Raw genomic sequence first — 23,410 nt, forward strand, 5'->3', positions numbered from 1 at the left:
ATCCCCTTAAATAAACAACTAGACTGTTAATTAAATAAAAAAAGAGGTACTGTTAAATAATTTTTATTGAACACCAATTACAAATACAACCAAATAACCTAAAATTGCTTATTCGTTGCACATCCTTGTTTTCTTATTTTAGTTTTGATAAAATGGTATAAAACGAGAAGGCTACTTTTATAACCTAAAAATAAAATGCGTTTGTGAAATAGTTATTTTTCTACGGCCGTGCTAAAAGAGCCACTTTCACGCACACATTTCGTTTCCGAAAGTTGCACTTTCCCGCACGACGTGCGTGAAAGTAAATTTTCATTTACTTTCGTGCATAATAGTATATTGTGCAACAAGTGCAGAAAGGTACTAATTTCTCACGAGTTTGAAAAGTTGCGGTACGAGCGCAAGCGAGTGCCGCAATTCAAACGAGTGAGAAATTACCTTTCTGCACGTGTTTCACACTATACTTTTTCTACAAGCACAGTTTTTCCTAAAAATAAAAATCACAATTTCCAAACGACGATTAATTATAATAGGTACCTATGTGATAAATTTTAAACTGTATTTAATGAATACCTACTAATCAATTTAAATTCCTTATACCTAAATAAATTGCACAGAAATCAGTTAAAAAATTAATGCACTGCCTTAATTTGTTTAAATTTAAACAATTATTACACATTATTGACATTATATTTATGCAGTCACGGATTTACACAAAACCTACTTCATTCGACGTCTCTTGCACAGGTTGCTAAATCCTTATTGGTTATTTGATAATTATAAAATGTTTAATAAGAATAAAATTGTAAAATAAAACAGTTGTAACATCCATAATTTAGTTTCTATGCTATAGTTAAATATAATAATTTTCTTATAGGTTATATATTTGTCTAAAGTTTAACCACGGATGTAAACAGAATACAGTAGAACCCCGCAAATCCGAACTAATTGGGGGGACAGCCTGTTCGGATTCCGAAAAGTTCGGATTATCCGAAAGTTAGCCTAAGAAGCTAAGGAAGATGATTTTTAAAAGATATGGTCTACCACCGATCCCTTTATGAAACTTTATCCGCACGTTTATGCCTCCAATCCTCCAATATTCTAAAGCTGAAAAATCTTTAGATCACTGAAATATTAAATCACTAACGCCAGTAGTTTTGTTTCGTCACGGGACATGGAAATTCGGCCATGTAATGATTCATTTAATTTGTAATCTGGATATTGATTACACTATGTTTCTCATGTTTCTTATCTTTTTCAATGTTTTCGTTCATAGTATACCATGGGAAATGCGTATTATGCACATTCCTTTATTGATCGTGTTTAAGTTTTTATAAGTATGTACTATGTGTATTTATTTTTAATAAATTTCACATGTCCAAATTCCTATTAATTTTACATTGTTAAATTTTCTGGTTCTGTGTACATATAATAAACATGCTTTTAAATTTTTATTTTGAATTTTTAGAATTTTTTTCACTTTCCGTTGGTTCGGATTTGCCGAAAGTTCGGATTTGCGGGGTTCGGATTTGCGGGGTTCTACTGTATAACGTTACTCAGAATGCGGTAGTCCACGGATGTAAACAGAATATAACGTTACTCAGAATGAGGTAGTCAACTGTGCAGAAAAGAACTTTGCGGCACAGAAACGTCACTTTGCGGCACAGAAACGTCACTTTTCTGCACACTAATGTCAAATATCTTATACTGTGAGAAAATATCAAGTTTGCTAATATAAAACCGTGCAGAAAAGTGCACTTTGAATAGTGGTTGTAGAAAAAAAATATATTATATTACATGCAATAAAATAATATTTAGATAATATTTACTAATTTATTTCAAATTTATCTTATTGTGTTCATGTTTTAATGAAATTAGCGCGATTATTTCATTCATAGGAGATTCTGACCAATAGAAAGCTACAGAAATAAAAATTAAAGTGATTATTTTTTGATGAATTTAACTTCCAATCGTATAGTAAGATATTTGATCACGTGTTTAATTCTGTCCAATCATATTAAAATTATACTGAGAATTATCTACTGTAGAAAATTACCGATAGAATTTTTTTAAATAGATTGTTTCAGTTTAATGGCAACCAGTTTCCCAGTTTGACAACTGTCACATTTAAGAAAATATCCATAATATACGCATTAAAAAATAATCTTACGAATATCACACGACAGTAAGAATAAATAAGAAAATAATACTTCATTTTTAATCAAATTTGTTGTCATTGGGCAATAGCCACTCGAGCCTTGCGGGCTCTCGTGTCTATTGTCAGACAACAAATTTTCGGAAAACTGTCGCATTCTTTTCAATTTATTCTCACTCTCTTGTGATATTATACCTGATTATTGTTTGATGATTTTAACTTCCAAACGTATAGTAAGATATCTGATCACGTGTTTAATTCTGTCCAATCAGATTAAAATTATACTGAGAATTATCTACTGTAGAAAATTACCGATAGATTTTTTTTAAGTAGATTGTTTATGTTTAATGGCAACCAGTTTCCTAGTTTTGACAACTGTCACATTTAAGAAAATATCCATAATATATGTATTAAAAAATAATCTTACGAAGATCACACGAGAGTAAGAATAAATAAGAAAATAATGCTTCATTTTTACTCAAATTTGTTGTCATTGGGCAATAGAGGAAAGGCACCAAATTTGAGACAGGCGCTTAATTTGAGACACCGTCGTATATATGTGTACTATGGGTTGACATCTAGTGAAAATATTGAAAACTGATCATTCTGTAAAGTTAGTAGTAGATCTGCTTTTAGTTGGCTCTTAGAAGTGATCGTTGTTGTTTTGTCGACGTTAATTTGATTTACACCATACACGAAGTTTTTCAGAATTTATAAAAACTTACAATACAATCATACACATGATTACATTTACTCCAGTAATTTTTTTGGTAGTTTAATATTAGTTAATACATTTTATGCAAATTAAAGGGTAATTGTTTGGCATGCATAACCAACAAAAATCCGTTTTATTTTTTGACGGAAAAATCCTAATTTGAAATACCTGTAGGTTCCAAATTTGAGAGTGTCTCAAATTAGGACACCGTGCAAAATTTTTATTTTTATGTATTTTTTTGTTTGTAGATGCCGCCAAAAAATAAAAAATGGAATGCAAATGATATGATACGGGCTGTAAATACAGTAAGAAATAGAGAGATGGGCTATTTGAAGGCCTCAAAAGTTTTTGGAGTACCAAAAGGTACCTTAGAACGATATGTGAAATCAGACAAGATTCCAGAAGAACTAGTCGGGATATCCATTGGCCGCCGACTTGAGTATGCCCTAACTATGGAGCAACGTTATTTCGGGCTAAGAGCGTGTGATATAAAACGACTGGCATTTCAACTTGCAATACGAAACTAATACCACATCCATTTAGCGTTGTCAAAAAATCAGCCGGAAAGAAATGGTTGAGACTCTTTCTGAAAAGGCATCCGACGCTTTCAATTCGTACTCCTCAGGGAATGTCATCTGCTCGAGTAAAATCGTTTACTCATGAAAATGTATCCAAGTTCTTTGACCTGTATGAACCAGAACATCTTAAGCTTACTAACCCTGCACAACTTATATTCAATGTAGACGAAACAGGTATTACAATTGTTCAGCACAAACATCTGTTTCAGCAGAAAGGAGCAAGCTGATTACTGTTATTACATGTATGAATGCTGCAGGAGTTTTCGTACAACCATTTTTAATCTTCCCTAGAAAAAATATGAAAACAGAGTTGATGCTAGGAGCTCCCACTGGAGCAGTCGCAGAATGCCATGTGTCAGGTTGGGTACAGGCCGATATTTTCACTAGATGGCTACAACACTTCATAAAATTCACTAAACCTTTAGCTGCAGACCCTGTTCTTCTGGTCCTTGATGGCCACTATTCTCATACGAGAAACGTTGCTCTAATATGCTCTAATGGCCAAACAGAAACATGTGACGATTATTTGCCTCCCACCACATTCTACACATAAAATGCACCGTTGGATGTTGCTTTTATGGCACCGCTGAAAACTTACTACGCACAAGAAATAGAAAACTGGCTTAGAGAAAATCAGTTGAGTGTTGTGTCGGCTTATACCATTGCCAGTATTTTTTGTAAAGCATATAACAAAGCTGCGACGATGGAAATATCTTGCAATGGTTTCCGAAAAACGGGACTAGTCCCTATTTGTCGCCATACTTTTAGGGACTTTGAATTTGGAATTCAAAAGCACTTGGAAACACAAAACGAAAGTGACGAACTATTAGCTCAAAAAAAAATAATTCAACAAAAAGTGTTAGATCAGAAAAAACAGCAACGTCCGAAGAAGAAACAGCAGTGCACGAAGATGTAGGTCAACCTTCTACATCAAAAGGCAAAACATCAAGAAGAAAACGGAAAGTTTCTTCGCGTTCAAGTTCAGATAGCAGCGAAGACTTTCCATTAGCTGATTTATCGTCCGACGAACGTGGAGAAAACGAAGCGGAATATCTATTTTGCACCGGAAAATTTTCCGACGATAAATATGGAGAACGATGGGCAATGTGGCAGGTGGGCACATGAAGACTGTGGAGAAATAAAGTCGAGCATGTTCATTTGCCTTTTCTGCGAAGGAAAGGGCTTTTTTGAATAGTATCTCAAATTGGGGTACCTGTCTCAAATTTGGATACCTGGCTATCTCAAATTAGGCGACCTTTTATTTTTAATATTAAATGTCGCAAAAAAATTAAATGTATTTTTTTTGCAAAAATATATGTCTTATTCGCTTTATTTATTTTTTGTTGTGTTGTAGAAACATTAAATTTAAGTTTTTGGAATAAATGTTTTAAAAACTTTAGAATATTCTGTTTTATATTTGTTTTTTCAAAAAAGTGTCTCAAATTTGGTGCCTTTCCTCTAGCCACTCGAGCCCTGCGGGCTCTCGTGTCTATTGCCAGACAACAAATTTTCGAAAAACTGTCGCATTATTTTCAATTTATTCTCACCCTCTTGTGATATTATATATATATATATATATATATATATATATATATATATATATATATATATATATATATATATTGTTAAGATATGTAAAATTTGAATTAATATGGTTTCGATCTTAATATTTTAGAAAAGTTAAAACATATAATAAAAATATACCAAAATTCATTTCGAAGAAATGAAAGTCAATTATCTTTGGATGGCCGTAGGTAAACAAAATTTAAATAGGGATTAAGTATTTTCTTTGTACAGTTAGTATGATAAGAAAGTGGTTATGTGTTTGGAAAATGAGACCGGGTTTCCCAAATGGACTTTTGCGGCGAGGGAATAATTGTATTTAGAAATTTAAATGAATGTAATCTTTGTTTAGATATTAAGAAAGGAAAAAAAAACCGATTGGCATGTAATTAGTTTTAGGAAATTTCTAATGGTAGGGAAAATTGGTGTTTGTTATCTGAAAGGTAGATGGGGATAAAATTGAGGAACTCGGATTGGTGAAGAAGGAAAAAGGAGGGGCTAGGTATGAAGAATGGGAGTTTAGCGAAATGTTAGAGGGTGGAAGAAGAGTCAGTTGTTAAATGATCGTTAAGTCGACTAGTGGTGATCTCTAAGAGTCTCCTGAAGTAGTAAGGCAGATAAGTGAATAGTTGTGAGTTTGTTGAAATAAGTGTCCTGACGGAGGCTCATCACGTAAAGCATTGTAAGTTATATTGTTCTACTTATATTCCAAGAGTCACCGTTGCATGCCGGAACGAGAAATAGATTCAGTTTATCGAGAGGAGAAAAGGCTAGCATTGTTTTTTGAAAGATACGTGCATCTGTAGGGGGTCATTAATGACAATAGGCTTGCAATAATTTGTTGCGAGATTGCTGACTACATAGGGGGCTGCTAAGAGTAAATTGTAGGCGACCAGAGACAAGAATTTGGACAACTCATCATCCGAGAGACAGTTTTATTTTTTTTGTAGAATTATTCATAACGCAAATTTCAATAAGTACTTTAGATAGTGGTAGGGTTATTTCAATAATCAGAATAGGAGATATTATTTTTAGAGGATATTTTGAGGGTGAATTTATTTCAATAGGTGCTTTTGTACCATATATGTGTTTTATTCCGTTAATCTTTGACCTTATTTATCATATGTAAAGCAAAGGAGATATTGAAGCACGAGAATATAAAACCCTGAGATTAGAGCATTAAATAGTGTGATTAAATCATAAGTGCATCATTAAAATTAAATTTAATTAATTAGTTAATTATCTAATCAATTGCTTTGAGCACACCGATCTTTGAATATCACATTAATATATATATATATAGACCGGTCACTCTAGTATAGAGTATAGGTCGCTTAGGTTCATGAGCTCTTTTAATCCATTTCATGCGGTGGATTGGTCCGCATAATTCCTCTTCATTATCCTTTATAGATTTTCGTGTTTTTTTGCTTTTTCTGTAATCTGTTTCCATTCTTTCCTATTCTGTATTTTTTCTCTCCAGCCTGTAATTTCTATATTGGATATATCCTCTCGCAGTTGGTCTTCCCATCTTATTTTCGGTCTTCCTCTAGGTCTGTTTATTACTGGCGTCCAATTTGTTATCTGCCTAATTAGTGCATCTGCTTCTCTTCGTTGGATGTGGCCAAACCATTTTAGCCTTTGTGCTTTAATGAATCTCACTATATCTTCTCCTTCCATTAGATTTCTTATTTCGTGATTCATCAGAACTCGCATTTCTCCGATCTGTTTTGATTGGGCCATGTATTCTTCTAATAATTTTTCTTTCTATTATTCTCAGTTTTTCTTCATCTTTTTTTGTAAGGCACATTGCTTCTGCTCCATAAGTGATGACTGGTCTAATTGCCGCTCTATATATCTTTGTCTTTGTTTTCTTGCTTAGGTTTTTATCTTTAAGTAACTTGTGGTATTTCCAGAATGCCCTATTCCCTGCTTTAACTCTTTCATTTATCTCTATGCTTCTTCTGTTTTGACCATCTACTATCACTCCTAAGTATTTAAAGCAGTCAACCCTTTGGAATACATTATCACTTATTCTTATCTCTTTTATTCTATTTACTTGGTCTTGATTTCTCGTACTTATTAAGTATTTTGTTTTTTTCTGATTAATTATTAACCCCCTGATTTTTGCCTCTCTTGTCAATGTTAGCAGTGCATCTTCTAGACTTCTCTTGTCACGGGCTATCAACCCTAGGTCGTCTGCATACCCTATTATTTGTGTAGAACTTTGGATTATTGTCTTTTTTGTTAGTCCCGTGTTTTTAATTACTCCCTCCAAGGCTATATTAAAGAGCGTTGTCGATAGGCTGTCACCTTGTCTTACCCCGTGTTCTATGTTGATATTCTTCGTTTCACCATCCACTGTTTTGACCTTTGCTGTTGTGTCCATCATTGTCATTCTGGTCAATCTTATTAATTTTGCAGGTATATTCATATTTTTCATTTCTTTTAATAGCTGTTTTCTGTAGATGCTGTTGAAAGCCTGCTGGAAATCAATAAACAATATGTGCAATTCTATGCCATGTTCGTAACTTTTTTCGATTGTTTGCGTTAAAACGTGGATTGCATCAATTGTTGATCTCCCTTTTCTAAATCCCTGTTGATATGGTCCTAAGTTTTTTTCTGTGTATCTGGTTAGCCGATTTCTTATAATTGTTGTCATGATCTTATATGTTGTATTTAATAGCGTAATTGCTCTATAATTGCTGCAGAGCGTTGGGTCTCCTTTTTTAAAAACTGGTATAATGAGTCCTTTCTTCCATTCTTCAGGCATGTATTCCTTTTCCCATATACTGACCATTAATTTATATATACGGTTTAGAAGGTCATCTCCTCCATTTGCAATAAGTTCATTGTTAATCTCATCTGGTCCTGGAGTTTTGTCAGATTTTAGTTGTTTTACTACTTCTATAAATTCTTGGTAGGTAAGTGCATCTTCTTCTTCATCTCGGTTATCTGTTATATCTTCTTCTTCTGTGTCGATTGCTTGGTTGCTTGTATTTATATTTTTAAAATGATTTTCCCAATCTTTTTTGCTTATTTTGCTGGTCACTTTGTTACCATTATATTGTTGTTTTATATATTCAAACAACTTTTTGTTGTCTCTATTATTTGTTTCAATCTCTTGCATCTGATCTGAGATCCATGTCTCTTTCTTTCTTTTATAAAGTTTGGCCGCATTATTTTCAATTTATTCTCACCCTCTTGTGATATTATACCCGATTATTTTTTAATGATTTTAATTTCCAATCTAATTCTTTAATTCTTTCCAATCAGATTATTATTAAATTGCCAATAATCTATTTACATTGTTATACTGATAATATTTTTAAGGATTTTGTTTCTGTTTAGGTACAACGAGTTTTTTAGTTTTGGAAACTGTCACATTTAAGAAAATTAAAATAAACTTTTAGCTCTGTATCTAATGTAAAATTTTGACGAGGCCGATACAAATCGGCAATTTTAAGCGCTCGAGTGTAATTCGGTTAGATTAATTCATGAATAAAACTGTATCTATGAATAATTTTAAGTAATACCAAAAAATTCAATGAAGACAAATCTGGTAAACGTGCAGGATATTCAGCATTTTCCTTTATTCTGATATATTTTTAAAATGCCTCGTTTAACTGTTGTCTTATAGAAACAACGAAATTCCGAAGATTGCCTAACTCAATTATGGCTGATAGAGAGGGAGAATCCCGCTGTATCTTCTTGGACTACTTACCTTAACATAAGAATACATGTGCATATCATAGAGATTATAAGCGTTAAACTGTGGTATCCTTTGAGAATTTTGTAACAGAAATGCAAAATCTTTTTTTAATTCTTTATCCTCCAACATTCTCCAATTGCTATGAAATATAGCATCTGGTAGAAGACTAGCCTAAAAACAAGATTCAGTTTTTGGTATTTTCTTCTAAAATAAGTAAATAATTGCTACAAAACGAACATGCATATTTTTCCTTCTGGTTATAAATTAGTGTTCAATAGCGTGATACATGCATGTTTCTGTCTCTCCGTGTCATCAGCCACCCAAGTAGAATACGAATCCATAATCAGAAAGAAACCAATATGTCCTAGAAATTCACAATTTCAGTGAATCTACAGCTACAAGAGCTCCATTTACTCTGATGTCTGTGCAACAGGCCGTCTCGAAAAAGATAGTTCCTATATCTCTTGTACCGCACAAAATGGTGCATTATGGCTTCGTAAAGAGCGCTGCCTACGCTGTGTTGTAAAATCCCAAATAAATAATTATTTAAATAATTGGTAAAACAGCCACACATCGTGTTCTTTCTGGTTATGAATTGGTATTCAATAGGGTGATACATGAATGTTTCTGTCTCTCGGCGTCATCAGCCACCAGAGTAGAATACGAATCCATACCCAGGAGGGAAATAATGTGTCCCGTAAATTTACAATTTCAGTGAAATATAGTGGGCGATCCTATTGATTTCCTGTTAGAGCCACCTCAAATTTTACTTTTTGTTTAATAATGGTATGTAAGTTTTTTCTTTATACGGACCACAGTTGCCTTTGAAACTTTAGAAATGGATGCTATGCTTTTTTGGGGTGATTTGTGTTGAATAATAAAGTTTTTATTTCTGCTATTTTCCTTCGTGTGTCGCCTTTGGCTTTTCCCAAAATGTTCTGGTACTGGTACCACTAGTGTAACGAACGTGAAATGTTTACGAAAGTCACAAAAAATAATATAGGACTGTCAGAATACAAGATTACAAAATAATAGATATTCATACGAGTTGCAAGCTAGGCTGGGAATCCCTGACATACAATGGCATCTGGGTCACGCATTGGCACGCACAGGTGTTGTCACGATTGCCAGACTATTTATTGCACTTTCATAAATTGTAACAAGATAGTTAAATGGAAACAAACGCTTTAAAATATTATACAACTCAATTATATACCCTTTCCTTAAACATTGAATTTTGTTAGGTGGCTCTAATAATTTGATCACCCACTGTATACAAGAGCGCCATCTAGTCTGATCTAGCAACAGGCGGTCTCAAAAAAGACGTTTCCAATATCTCTTCCAAGGCAACAAAGATCATGCATAGCATTGCTAGTCTAGCACAGAAGGAATATAGAATTTCGTTCCGACAGATGAGAATATACCTAAGTACAATACTTGCATCAATTGTAGGGTACGGTTCAAGTGTATGGGCACATAGATTAATAAATAAAAAAAATGCAGAAAAATTAAATAGAGCACAGAGAGGATTTCTTGTAAGAATGACGGGAGCATTTGGAACAACTGCAACACAGGCACTCACAGTTTTAACTGGAGTAATGCCAATGCATTTAGAAACACAAAAAAGAGCATGTAATTATTGGCTAAAAAAAGAAAAATATGAAAAAATAATACAAATAATAGGATTAGATATAAGACATAACAGAGAATTAAAAGAAATAATAAATAGAAAAAGACAAAATCAATGGGAAAATTCAACAAAATCTAGACGTTTATACAATTTTATACCAATATTAGAAAACATTCCAAATTATTTTAATCCAAAACAAGGTTTAATACACTTTTTAACAGGACATGGACCGTACCCAACATATTTGGAAAGATTTAACTTAAAAGATGATACATATTGTGAATGTGGAGAACTAGGTACACCAGAACATATAGTGTTACATTGTGAAAATACTATAGAAAATGAAGAACATAGAGGAATGAGAAGAAGATTAGAAAGAATTGAAATAAGAGATATATTACAAAATGAAGAATATTTTGAAATATTAAACAATTTCACACAAATAATATCTAAAAAACAACAAGAAATCTATAATAACAGAAGAAGACAACCAATAAGCCAACCCTGAAGAAGTTGAGTAAGATAAAGTTAAAATAAATAAAATAAAATATAAATTCAAAAATAGATATTTACAATTATAATAATAATAATTCAATATATAATAAATAAATAAAAATAATAATTCAATACATAATTCATGAAACAAAAAAAAAACTACCAACTCTCTTCTGAAAATAGAGGGACTGTTTTTATAACTTAGAAGGGAGTTGATAGTACCAAAAATATTTTAAATTGTTTATTTAAATTTGTTTGTTAAACGTAATTAATAGATTATGGCAAATTGTTAATTGTAAAAATAGATTTAATAGTTGAGTAAAAAATGTAAAAATATAAAAAAAATATCTGTAATCCCATCAGGAAAAAACGACCTGGATTAGTCACTAGAGGCCAGGTCATATGTATAAATAATAAATAAATAAAAATAAATAAATAAATCTCTTTGTACCAATATCTTTTGTTATTATTTCTTCATTAGAATTGTTTATTAGAATTGTTTACAATTTGTAGTTTTCATAATTAGTAGTAGATTAGGGCTATCCACAGAGAACGGCAGTTCTCACCAGTGGCGCACAACACCCCTACAAGCGACACTATATATACACGAAATTTTCGATTTTCTAAACCTGACTGAATTGAAAATTGGGCCAAATCCCATCTTAAAGTTTAGGAAAAGACTCGTCCATCCATATGTTACTTCTCCATTTTGGTCCAAGGGTGTGGATTTAAGGCCCTTCCCATTTAAAGCCTGTTTTTCGTTCTCGTCCCCAAAACTCCCAAAAATTTTAAAAATTTAAGCCCAACCTTTGCGGCTTCTGATAGCATAGATCATTACCTTTCCAACGCATGTTTAATTTTGAAAATTGGTTATACCATTTAAAAGTTATCGAGCTCAGAAATATGACTCAATTTTTATTTAAAAAATGGAAAATGTTTGTGGCTATGTATGTATGTTTGTATGTATGTGTGTGGAAAATTTAAACCCATCTGAATTTTTTTTTCTGTGTTTCAAGAGGGTGTGAGGGCCGATTCAGAACCGGTCTAATTTTTAAGACAGGAAAACCGCAAATACACCAAATCAATAGGGTTGAGTTAAGCTTTCAAATGGCGCTTAAGCCATCAAGCTGAGATATACGCAGTGCTCACCATAGCCAAAGAACTGAAAAATTAAACTTTGAAAGATTTGGTTTTTCGACAATTACTCAAAATTTCAACCTACGAATTTCGCCAATAACTGAGCGTTTGTAGAAGGACTCAGGACGCGTCTAACGGTGTATACCTTATATCTGGGAAAATTCGAATTTTTAAGTTATAGGCTTCATAAGTATGATCAAATCTATTTCTTATGGGAAAAAACGGTTTTTCAAGCTCAATAATTACTGTAATACGTTCAGTTATCATACTCGATATTGGATGCATCAGATACTACTTGTCAATACGTTTCAAATTCATGTTTAGTGATCAACATCAGGTAAGCCGTTCAGAAGTTATAGAGCTCCAAAAGTATAATTAGTCCAGGAACGGAAATTTTTCACTTCGCAATTTATACAGAATGGATCGATTTGCTTAAAAATTTGACAATTAGTAGTGGATAGTCCAAGGATCAAAATCTATATGATGCCGAAAGACGCTTTTACCATGGGGTGGTTGCCACCTCATCTCGAGGGTGGAATTTTTTTTTTATATTTTGACCGCAAATGCTGGTAAAAATATTAATTATAAGCAAAAAATGTTCATTATACATTTTTTTGATAAAATTAATAGTTTTCGATTTATTAGTTATCGAAGCTGTTAGTTTTATATCGGAAAGATTACCAGATAACGGCAGTTCTCGCCAGTGGCGCAGAAATACACCCCCTACACGCGACACTATTATATACATATACGAAATTTTCAATTTTCTAAATCTGACTGAATTGAAAATATTGCCAACTCCCATCTTCAAGTTCAGAAAAAGACTCACCCATTCATATGTCAACCATCCATTTTGGTCCAAGGGTGTCGATTTTACGGCCCTTCCTATTTAGAGTTTGTGTTTCGTTCTGGTCCCCAAAACTCCCAAAAGCTTCGAAAATTTAAGTCCAACTTTTGCGGCTTCTAACAGTACTAATCATTACCTTTCCAACGCATGTCTAATTTTGAACATTACCAGAAAACGGCAGTTCTCGCCAGTGGCGCACACCCACACCACCCTACACGCGACACTATATATACACAAAATTTTCGATGTTCTAAATCTGACTGAATTGAAAATTGGGCCAACTCCCATCTTAAAGTTCAGAAAAGGCTCACCCATTTATATGTCAACCATCGATTTTGGTCCAAGGGTGTAGATTTTACGGCCCTTCCTATTTAGGGCCTCTTTTTCGTTCTCGTCACCAAAACTCTCAAAAAGTTTAAAAATTTGTCCAACCTTTGCGGCTTCTAATAGAACTGATCATTACCTTTCCAACACATGTCTAATTTTGAAAATTAGTTATACCATTCAAAAGTTGTAGAGCTTAGAAATGTGACTCAATTTTTATTTAAAAAAGGGAAAATGTTTGTGGATATGTATGTATGTGTGTTTGAAAGTTAAACCGATTTGATATTTTTCTCTGTGTTTAAAGAGGGCGTCAGGGCCGATTTATAACCGGTGTAGTTTGTTACTTTTGACGACCCATAAGCCAGCTATAGGACTTGGTAGGTACAAAACGGCATATTTTTTGGGGGTATATATATTCGGATCACGAAGAAGCAGGAGAACTGCAAATACATCAAATCAATAGTGTTGACTTAAGCTTTCAAATGGTGGCCAAGCCGTCAGGATCAGACATATACACGGCTCAGTATAGCCGAAAAACTGAAAAACTAAACTTTGAAAATTTTGGTTTTTCGACAATTACTCAACATTTCAACGTACGAATTGCGCCAATAACTTAGCGTTTGTAGAAAGACTCAAGACGAATCTAACGATGTATACCTCATATCCGGGAAAATTCGAATTTTTAGGTTATAGGCTTCATATATATGATAAAATCTATTTCCTGTGGGAAAAATGGTTCCGAAAGCTCAATAATTCCTGTAATAGCTTCAGTTATCATACTTGACCTTAGATCCATCAGATACTACTGGTTAATACGTTTCAAACTCATGTATACTGATCAAAATCGGTTAAGCCGTTTAGAAGTTATTAAGATACAAAATTATAATCCAATTAACGATTATTCCCCAAATGGTTTATGTAGTTGTAGTGGTTACGACGCTAAATTTGTTCTGGCAACGGGCAATCCGACTTCATTTACCGGCCATCTCAATATATTTTTTCGAATAGAAAAAAATCTAGTGTACATTCGATGGGCACTAGATCATTTGGGAGATAATGCAACAAAGGTGACAATTTATAAAGCTTGACGTGTAATAGAGGAACATTGCATTCAACTTCATACATTTAATTTATAAATACCTTTGAAAAACTCCTGATACAAGAATAAAAAACCGCCAAAAGCCGTAAAAATGAGTGGCGCATAAAATATTCCAGCTACAAAAGATCTAATATGAATGTTACGTGGCGCGAAAATGGATTTTCATTTGATGCAAAACAAAATTTTATTTTTATTTTAAAATATTTTTCCATAATATTTGCTAAATTTAAAGTAAACGCGCCACAAAAGAGTTTCAAAATTCAAACTGTATCAAAGTTACTCTTTTGTGGCGCGTTTACCTCAAATTTAGCAAATATTATGGAAAAATATTTTAAAATAAAACTAAAATTTTGTTTTGCATCAAATGGAAATCCATTTTCGCGCCACGTAACATTCATATCAGATCTTTTGTAGCTGGAATATTTTATGCTCCACTCATTTTTACGGCGTTTAGCGGTTTTTTATTCTTGTTGTTAATTAGTCAAATATAGAAAATTCTTAAAGTAATAATAATGTAAAGATAAACTACTGTAATCCCATCAGGAAACGACCTGGAGTAGTCACAAGAGGCCAGGTCTTTTGTATAGTGCTATAAATATAAATAAATAAATAAATATAAATAAATAAATCTCTTTGTACCGTATATAATAAGAGAAAAAAGAAACAACGAAAGAAGAAGAAGGACTAAACGGCAAACTTTATGATGACGAAATTGTGTTTTCATAATAATCATGAAATAATATTTACATATTATGTTTACATCGGTACTCAACTTACTTGGTGGTAAAGGTATGTTCCAAAAAAACAATCTATGAATAGCTGCAGTGAAAATCCGTATAAATAAACAAAATTTATTCCTTGCTCAGCAACTGTACCTGCTAACTCCTAAAATTAGATAATGTAATTTGTATCACACAGTGTGAATTACTATGGAGCAGAATCATGGACATTAAATCGAAATGCAATAAATCGACTTAACGCGTTTGAAATGTGGATATTTAGAAGAGTGTTAAGGATTTCAAGGGTAAATAGAGTCACGAATATAGAAGTGTTAAGGAGAATAGGCAGAGAGGGGGAAATTGAAAACGTAATAAAAGAAAGGAAATTGCAATATCTGGGACATGTGATAAGAGGCAAAAGATAGGTATATCATCTTAAGACTCATAATTCAAGGAAAAATAGAGGGTAGGAGAAACGTAGAAAGGAGACGCGTTTCCTGGTTGAACAATCTGAGAGGGTGGTTTGGTTGCAGTTCAAGATAACTCTTCAGAGCAGCTGCCTCGAAGGTCAAAATACCCATGATGATTGCCAACCTTCGTCGCAAAGATGGTACTTAAAGAAAAAAATTGTATTAAAAGAACATAATAGGCAGGGAAAATTAAAATAAATTTGAATAAACAAATTCGCTGTAGATTTTGAGTCCGCGTGCTAGTCACGGAGGTAAATGAACGACTAAATTTTATCTCACAATTAAACACTGAAAACTTTTGTTTTCGATACTTTCACAAAATTTATTATAACAACTATGTGACTACAGCTGTTTCGGCAGAGTGCCTTTCTCAAGTGATATAATTTACAATGTGTTTGCCTTTTTAAGTCTATAACTGAAGAGGTTGAGGAGTGGGGAGCTGTTTGTCTCGAGTTGGTCATTCAGAATTATATCTGTATTTTTCAGTTTATTATTTTCCATAGATTCTAAAAAAGATAGCTTAAGGCCTTTATTTTGGATATGCAGAATTTGAAACACTTCATTGAAAGAATGATTATGATCTAGAAGGTGAAGTGCGTATGTAGAAGTGTCTGTTTTTCTATTGTTGAAAGCCCTTTTGTGTTCTGCTATCCGTTTGTCAAAAGTTCTGCCAGTTTGACCGATGTACGTTTTCGGACAGTCACCACAAGTTAGTTTGTACACACCACTCTGTAGTTGCTTTCTCTTTCGGCTTTTATTGTTCTTAATATATTTGCTTAAGTTGTTGTTAGTTCTGAAAGCTGGTATTGTTCCTTTCTTTTTTATGTATCTGGCTATTTTTGTTGTTATCTTGCCAGTATATGTGAGAGAGCAGAAGGTACTGGGTTCTTTCTGTGGTGGTGGATACACTAATTTCAGGGCTTTCTTATGGAGTTTTTGATTTAAAATTTTGTTAACTGTTTGTTCGTTATAGCCGTTGTTTACTGCTATTTGTTTAATGATGTTTAGTTCTATCTCGAAGTTATTTTTTGTCATGGGAATTTCTGTCAGTCTATGTATCATGCTATGGTAGGCTGCTAATTTGTGCTGTGTAGGATGGGATGATGAATTGTGTATAGTTGTGTCAGTATGGGTAGGTTTATGATATACGGAGAACTCATGTTTGTTGTGTAGTCTGGTAATCGCTACATCTAGAAAGTTTATGGAGTGGTTCTGTTCTGTTTCTATTGTAAACTCAATATTACTATGAAGTGAATTAATGTATGATAGAAATTGGTCAAGTTGTCTGTTAGTTCCTGTAAAGCATACTAGTATATCATCCACGTATCTCCACCAATATAAGAACTGTTTAAATACGGGATGTTTAGAACTTGTTGTTGCAAGTTGGTTCATAAATATATCTGATAGTAATTTGCTTAGAGGATTACCCATAATAAGTCCTGCACTATTGTTTGTGTATATTTGATTATTGAATTCAAAATAGTCTTGATTTATGCAAATTTCAAGGAGGTGTAAAATTTTAGATGCAATGATCGGATTTGTACTATTATGGTCTAAAAGATTTTTAACTAAAACAAAAGTTTCTGTAGGAGGAACACTAGGAAAAAGATTTTTTACGTCAAATGAAATTAGTCTGGAGTTGTTGGGCAGAAATACACTAGAACTAGTTAATTAAATACAACATTTTCAATTGCCCAACAACTCCAGACTAATTTCATTTGACGTAAAAAATCTTTTTCCTAGTGTTCCTCTTACAGAAACTTTTGTTTTAGTTAACAATATTTTAGACCATAATAGTACAAATCTGATCATTGCATCTGAAATTTTACACCTCCTTGAAATTTGCATAAATCCTGTGCCGGATTTAACACTAGGCCGACTAGGCCGCGGCCTAGGGCCGCAAGCAAAAAGGGGCCGCAGCGTTTTGTAAAAAAGACTTTTTTGGTAAAAAAATTGTCACAACATTGTCAAAAATAGCAATAACGATAAGAAACTCCTTCCAAAAAAAATAAACGTTACAAGATGAGCTGCCAAATGGCATGCTGTAAAAGCTATTGGAGCTACTACGATGCAATTAAAAAAATATCAGCCGATACAGGGGAAACAAATGTGAGCCGAGCTGAAGCTAATAGAATCAGTAAACAATTTTTAAAATTAGAGAATGCTGTTCTACTATACACGTGGTACGATATTTTACAAAGTTTTGACAAGAGTACCAAAATATTGCAAAAGACTGCTACAGACTTGAGTGTGACTTGCAACATATACAAATCCCTAAAGGATTTGAGTCTTAGAAACAACATTGATTTCTATAAAAAAAAAGTTGTCTAAAAATGAAACCTATATTCTTAAAAAAACAGACGCTCTAAAATAAAAGCTTCCCCTGGCGAAGACAAAGAAGATGAATATACTGAACCTCACTTTAATGGCAAAGAAGACTTAAAGATTAATACATTCAATGTCCAATGTTGTAATTAACAGGCTTTATTCAGAATTGAAAGAAAGAACCGAAGTTTATTTCAGCCTTAATGAAGAATTTGGAATTTTAAACAACTTATCGTCAATTTCCAATGAAGAAATCAGTGGGAAAGCTTCTATTTGGGCTAAAATGTATCGAATCGACATAGACGGCGACTTTGGAGAAGAGTGTGTAGGTACAGTTCAAAGGCTTTGTTGAAAGTATATTTGATGAAGAAAGAGAACCTCATGATAACAAGATTACCAATTTACCAATGCTCCGAGGAATACACTTTTGGAGTATCTGAAACTCATTCGTGAAAAACAGTTAACAACATTATTTTCGACTATGGACACGGCTTTGCGCATTCTACTATGCATGATGACATCTAATGCATCTGGAGAAAGATCATTCAGCGTGTTAAAAATAATCAAAAACTACTTGAGGAACTCGACTTCTGACGAAGATTCTAGATTGTCCAGTTTGGCTAGTTTTGTTTCAAATGCTGAGCTTTTTTAAGCCTTAGACTTTAACGATTTGATTAAAAATTTTGCAGCCAAAAAAGCTAGAGTGTTTAGAGTTTAGATATGAGATCTATTATGAGTATGGAGTGGAGTGAGTATCAATGTTAATCACTAATCCAACTTTATCCAAATTAAGAACATGACATTGACATTTTTCAGTATAAGAGAATAATGTTAGAATTGACCGATCTCGAAGTTTATTTGTTGTATCCTTAATATTTTTAATTTTCAGTACCGTATCCTATTACTATTACAGTTCATATTATTTTGCTTGTTCTTTTACTTATAATGTCTTTTCAACTCGGCTTCTTTTAGTCTTTTGTTGTCACCTGTACTTTTCACCCGAAAGAAACACATGATATTTAATTTTAATAAGTAACTGCAATACTAAATAATATAATAATTTTAGCAATACTTATTAATAATTTTTCAAATAACAGCTGTTTGGTAACTTTTTGAATTATATAGTTTTTATAAATATATAAATTGTTGGTAGAGCTGTTTTGGGGTTTTAGCCAAATTTGTAAACCAAGATTATTTAATTAGCGAATACAACATTTCAATCTATTTATGTACCGTATTCAAATAGAACATTAGTGGAATTTCTATGCATTTATGGTATGCTCTGTACGTTGTACCTACCAATTTTAAAAAGTAAAATTAAAGCAAACGGTATGTATTAATATGAAATGTGTTTTATGCTTTAATTACATAATCTTGAGGTTATCGGGGGCCGCCCGGGGTAATTTCGCCTAGGGCCGCAAGTACCCTAAATCCGACACTGCATAAATCAAGACTATTTTGAATTCAATAATCAAATATACACAAACAATAGTGCAGGACTTATTATGGGTAATCCTGTAAGCCCATTATTATCAGATATATTTATGAACCATAAACTTTCTAGATGTCACGATTACCAGACTACACAACAAACATGAGTTCTCCGTATATCATAAACCTAACCATACTGACACAACTATACACAATTCATCAACCCATCCTACACAACACAAATTAGCAGCCTACCATAGCATGATACATAGACTGACAGAAATTCCCATGACAAAAAATAACTTCGAGATAGAACTAAACATCATTAAACAAATAGCAGTAAATAACGGCTATAACGAACAAACAGTTAACAAAATTTTAAATCAAAAACTCCATAAGAAAGCCCTGAAATTAGTGTATCCACCACCACAGAAAGAACCCAGTACCTTCTGCTCTCTCACATATACTGGCAAGAGAACAACAAAAATAGCCAGATACATAAAAAAGAAAGGAATAATACCAGCTTTCAGAACTAACAACAACTTAAGCAAATATATTAAGAACAATAAAAGCTGAAAGAGAAAGCAACTACAGAGTGGTGTGTACAAACTAACTTGTGGTGACTGTCCGAAAACGTACATCGGTCAAACTGGCAGAACTGTTGACAAACGGATAGCAGAACGCAAAAGGGCTTTCAACAATAGAAAAACAGACACTTCTACATACGTACTTCACCTTCTAGATCATAATCATTCTTTCAAGAGTTTCAAATTCTGCATATCCAAAATAAAGGGCTTAAGCTATCTTTTTTAGAATCTATGGAAATTAATAAACTGAAAAATACAGATTTAATTCTGAATGACCAACTCAAGACAAACAGCTACCCACTCCTCAACCTCTTCAGTTAGAGACTTAAAAAGGCAAACACATTGTAAATTATATCACTTGAGAAAGGCACTCTGCCGCAACACTGTAGTCACATAGTTGTAAATAATAAATTTTGTGGAAATATAGAAAACAAAAGTTTTCAGTGTTTTATTGTGAGACTAAGTATATTTATTTACAAAAAAATACTAACCAAATTCGCAATCCCAAGGGCGCCAAGACATAGACCAAATATACTTACAAATAACTGATACAACTCCAGAGGGTTCATTGCAATATTGAATTGTTTTGTGAATCTAAAAAATGTAAATATAAATTAGCAGTTATAGCCCGAACAAGGAACACAAAACTTTACGAAAATCACCAAAAAGATTAAGAAAGGATGAAAATTTGGGAATAGGTAGTTGAAATTGTCTATTATTATAGGAAAAAGTTCACAATTCTGTATCCGCTCCATTTTACAAAAATGTAATCCCCCTTCATTTTACAAAAATGAAGGGGAATTCCCCCTTCTCGGGGGTGAAAATATACATTCAAAATAAGCCGGAATTGCATGCCTGAAGTCTCCTGATCCATTGAAGTCGAGTTCTAGCTAATGAGAAGTAGGTTCTTCGTCAAATTTTAAATCGAATATTTCAACGTGAGATAACCGAATAACGGTTTACTTTTGAGGAAAACTCACTACAACTTTTTTTAAAAACTTCTAACATTAAACGTAAGTGAGTAATGCTCAAGATGTTTTTAGTCGCTTTTATTTTTTGGTAAAAAAATCTTGAAAATCACCCCCTGATTATCATCCCAAATAAAATTAATCGTTACCACCTCACGAGTTACTTTGTACCAATTTTTGTCTATCAGGAAAACAAAAAATCAAAAATATTCAGAAAAGCAAAACGTACATTTTATTACTCTTTGAGATTTTTGGTATTACTAAAAATTTTTAAGTTAATTTGAAAAAAAACCGAATTTTTTTCAAAATTAGGTTTTTTTATTTTAAAACAAATTTTTTCAAAAACGAACACTTTGAACCAATGAAACGTACAGATTATATTATAAAGAATACACAAGCAAAGTAACTTGTGAAGCGGTAACTATTAATTTTATTTGGGATGCCAGTTGGGGGTAGTTTTCGTGATTTTTTTAACAAAATATAAAAGCGACCAACTATATTTGGGTGTAACTCACTTTCTTTTAATTATAGAAGTTGAAAAAAAAACCTTTTTTTAAACACTTTAAAAAGTTATAATGAATTTTCCCCGGAAAGTGCTCCGACGATTAAGAACCTACTTTTAAATAACTACAACTCTGCTTCTCCCGGGTCTACAGACTGAGTGCATACACAATTTTTTTTTAAATTTTTTATGAGCTATATTTTGGTTAGGAATATTTTTTTTTATAAAATACTTACTTTTTGAGTTATTTGCGAAAAACCGTCCAAAAACATGTTTTTCCTTGTTAAAAATGAACATATTCACTCGCAAATAACTCGACAAGTATTGACTTAGTGAGAAAACTCTATAAAACAAAAGCTGCTTAGAATTAGTGATTTTATCTAATTCCGGACTTATTTTGAATGTATATTTTTCACCCCCGAGAAGGAGGTATTCCCTTCCATTTTTGTAAAATAGAGGGGATGTATAATTGTAAACTCTTTGTTATATAATAAATTAAGAATAGAGAATTTCAACTAGCTATTCCCAAATTTTCATCCTTTATTTCTTTTGGGTCAGATTGTTTTTGATCGGGCTATTTATTATACGAGTTGAAATAGTTGAAACATAAATATTTAAATCAATTACCAGAGAACGGCAGTTCTCGCCAGTTGCGCACACCTGCACCCCCTACACGCGACACTATATATACACGAAATTTTCGATTTTCTAAATCTGACTGAATTGAAAATTGGGCCCACTCCCACCTTAAAGTTCAGGAAAAGAATCACCCATTCATATGTCAACCTTCCATTTTGGTCCAAGGATGTGGATTTTATGGCCCTTCCCATTTAGAGTCTGTTTTTCGTTCTCGTCCCCAAAACTCCCAAAAACTTCAAAAATTTAACTCCGACCTTTGCGGCTTCTAATAGAAGCGATCATTACCTTTGCAACGCATGTCAAATTTTGAATATTGGTTATACCGTTCAAAAGTTACCAAGCTCAGAAATATGAGTCAATTTTTATTTAAAAAAAGGAAAATGTTTGTGGATATGGATGCTTCAGAAGCCAAACGGTGTAAGTCACATTCTCCCTAAAAATGAGTTAGGAGAGGTAACACACATAAAATGGTCGAACGTTTCAGTTGTTCATACATATACGTCACTAATTTAGATTTTTTTGATAGATGGCGGTATATGATGTGGCTTCAAATTAAATTTCTAATATTTTCAGAAGTCAGGGCCCGGATTACGTACACTCGATACGCATCGTATCCGCCATGTTTTCCCATAAGGCGCTACAGTAAAACATGGCGGATACGATGCGTATCGAGTGTACGTAATCCGGGCCCAGATTAAGTAAGTCATTATTATATAATTAATAAATTAATTTTCTAATATTTTCAGAAGTCAGATTAAAATTAATATGACGGCACAACAGGTACCGCCATCTATCGGCTTGATTGAAAAGACCTTTGAAGTATTTAGATAATTTGTGGTTCACAGCTCTATTAATTACTAAGAATTGTACTAATTTAAAGAAAAAAATGTCTGCAGTAAATAAATATTCATCAGATATTCATCAGAATATTCATCCGATAGTGGTTCAGAATATGAACTAGAAAGTGAAGAAAGTTCTTCTAATGATGGTAAGTATTTATTTATTAAATTCTAATGTCAAAATTTTATGTAAAGTTACGTGGTTACGTACTTGAGTTAAAATTTGACAGTTTTAGATTAATTTATTATGCTGGGGCCACAGTAAAGTCTAATGCCGTTAATTAACGCATTATTTGCATTGCAGAGATGGGAAAAAATGCGTTAATTAACGTCATTAGACGTTACTGTGGCTCTAGAATTATTAAAATTCGATATAAATTCAACGTTTTTTCAGATTCTTCTCAAGAACATGTAACAAACCAAGAGGACGTTGCAAATGATTTGGAAAACGTTGAAGAAAATGGGCAAGATATAGTTCGAGGAAGAAAGCGGAAGCGTAATGAGAATGAATGGAAAAGGACAGTTAACAAGTCTAAACGAAGTTGTGGCAAACAGTATGTAAATAGAAATGGTAATATTGTAAGCGCCAAAATATTCAAAAACATGGATTGTAACTGTACAAGACGTTGTTTTCAAAATGTTAAACCGGAAGAAAGGGAGATTATTTTTAAGTCATTTTAT

The 23,410-nt window shown here is 32.9% G+C and overlaps 1 protein-coding gene across 1 annotated transcript; it reads right to left on the bottom strand.

The window, feature by feature from the left end:
* Positions 1 to 133: 133 nt before the first annotated feature.
* LOC126883769 (odorant receptor 2a-like) lies at positions 134 to 20,350 on the bottom strand. Its single transcript, XM_050649434.1, has 4 exons — positions 20,321 to 20,350; positions 15,027 to 15,134; positions 8,730 to 8,888; positions 134 to 184 (listed from the first exon to the last, which is right to left on the bottom strand). The coding sequence occupies exons 1-4, from the start codon at positions 20,348 to 20,350 to the stop codon at positions 134 to 136; spliced, it is 348 nt and encodes a 115-aa protein (XP_050505391.1).
* Between the last annotated feature and the right edge of the window lie 3,060 nt (positions 20,351 to 23,410).

This window comes from Diabrotica virgifera, chromosome 4 (genome assembly GCF_917563875.1).
Source record: "Diabrotica virgifera virgifera chromosome 4, PGI_DIABVI_V3a".
Classification (NCBI taxonomy): Eukaryota; Metazoa; Arthropoda; class Insecta; order Coleoptera; family Chrysomelidae; genus Diabrotica; species Diabrotica virgifera.

Bases quoted from the DNA above. Each gene is read 5' to 3' on its own strand.
- LOC126883769 (XM_050649434.1), bottom strand. From the start codon at position 20,350: ATGAACCCTCTGGAGTTGTATCAGTTATTT. The intron at 15,135-20,320 runs GTAAGTATATTT...ATCTAATTTTAG, and splicing joins TGGAGTTGTATCAGTTATTT to GAGTTAGCAGGTACAGTTGC. The intron at 8,889-15,026 runs GTAAGTTGAGTA...TCTTGTTTTTAG, and splicing joins GAACATACCTTTACCACCAA to GCTAGTCTTCTACCAGATGC.